Source organism: Parus major, unplaced genomic scaffold, assembly GCF_001522545.3.
Source record: "Parus major isolate Abel unplaced genomic scaffold, Parus_major1.1 Scaffold1302, whole genome shotgun sequence".
In the NCBI taxonomy this organism is placed as follows: domain Eukaryota; kingdom Metazoa; phylum Chordata; class Aves; order Passeriformes; family Paridae; genus Parus; species Parus major.
The window spans coordinates 1-1,512 of NW_015380155.1; the positions used below are offsets into that span (position 1 = coordinate 1).

The 1,512-nt window shown below is 55.4% G+C and overlaps 1 protein-coding gene across 1 annotated transcript; it reads left to right on the forward strand.

Moving 5' to 3' along the window:
- Positions 1 to 53: 53 nt before the first annotated feature.
- LOC107199602 (transmembrane protein 221-like) lies at positions 54 to 1,089 on the forward strand (the record flags this gene model as incomplete). The annotated part of the gene is made up of 3 exons (XM_033511818.1): positions 54 to 144; positions 219 to 294; positions 414 to 1,089. Coding segments are annotated over 3 exons (771 nt in total), but the record flags the coding sequence as incomplete, so codon positions are not given.
- Between the last annotated feature and the right edge of the window lie 423 nt (positions 1,090 to 1,512).

Here is a 1,512-nt window from a genome sequence, read left to right on the forward strand (position 1 = left end):
ATCCTCAGCCATTCCCAGAATTCCCAAATCCCGTTTTCCCGGTGGCTCTTCAGGATGTCCCTGAGCTCTCTTCCATCCTCAGCCATTCCCAGAATTCCCAAATCCCGTTTTCCCAGCAGCTTCTCAGGGTGTCCTGGAATTCCCGAATCCCGTTTTCCTGGCAGCTCCTCAAGATGTCCCAGGGCTCCTCTCCATCCTCAGCCATTCCCAGAATTCCTGAATCCCGTTTTCCTGGCGGTTCCTCAGGGTGTCCCAGAGCTCTTTTCCATCCTCAGCCATTCCCGGAATTCCCAAATCCCGTTTTCCTGGCGGTTCCTCAGGATGTCCCGGAATTCCCAAATCCCATTTTCCTGGCAGCTCCTCAAGATGTCCCCGGGCTCCTCTCCATCCTCAGCCATTCCCGGAATTCCCAAATCCCGTTTTCCCGCAGCTCTGGCCCTTTTCATGCTGCTGCTGTTCCAGCTGGAGGCCGGGATCGCCAGCGCCTGCATCCTGACCTCGGGAATTCTCGTCCTGCTCATCTCCGTGCTCCACGCGCTGCTCCGCGCTTCCCACATTTCCCAAATTTCCCAACGGAGCCGCTCGGAGCTTTCCCAATCCTTGTACGAGAACGATTCCGCCCGGCCCGGGGACGACGGGATCGCGGCTCCTGCGGAAATCCGCCGGGAATTCTCCTTCCCGCTTTTCCCGCAGCGCAAATCCCAGCCGGGCTCGGCCTCCAGCAGCAACCTGAGCTGGGCTGGCGGCGCCAGGAGCAAGGAATCCCAGAAGGAATCCCAGAAGGAATTCCAGAAGGAATCCCAGAAGGAATTCCAGAAGGAATCCCAGAAGGAATCCCAGAAGGAATCCCAGCAGGAATCCCAGCAGGAATCCCAGCGGGAATTGTCGCGCACGCACAGGACGCTCTCGGCGGATTCGGGATTGCTCCGGGAGCAGGGAAAACCTTGGAATGTCATCACCAGGGAGATGAGGAATGCCATGGCTCGCAAATCCATCAAGGATTCCACTCTGGTGTGAAGGAAAATCGGGATTTTCCCAGGAGTTTCCCGGGATTCGCGGTTCCGGAGCGGGAGTTGGTTTTTTTCCAAGTTTTTGGTGTTTTTTCCCTGGAAAAATCAGGATTTTTGGCTTTTATCCACAGCCAAAATCCCTCTGCTGCCCACCTGGAGCCCCCCAAATCCATCCCAGCCCATCCCAGCTGTGGGAAAGGATCTGGAAATTGGGGATGAGAAGCGGAAATTGGAATTTTCACGAGAATTCCGTCCTTTTCCGGCAGATTTTGGCTGATTTTGCCGCCCTTCTCCTTCCTCCCTGCTCCATCCTCATCCTCAGCACGACCCTGGGATTGAGGAGGGGTTTGGGGTGGGGAAAATCAGGATTGGGGTGGGAAAAATCATGTTGGGGGTGGAAAAAAGCAGATTTGGGATGGGAAAACAGGTTTGGGGTTAGAAAAAGCAGATTTGGGATGGGAAAAGTCATATTTGGGGTGTCAGGAAGGGGATTTGAGGTGGG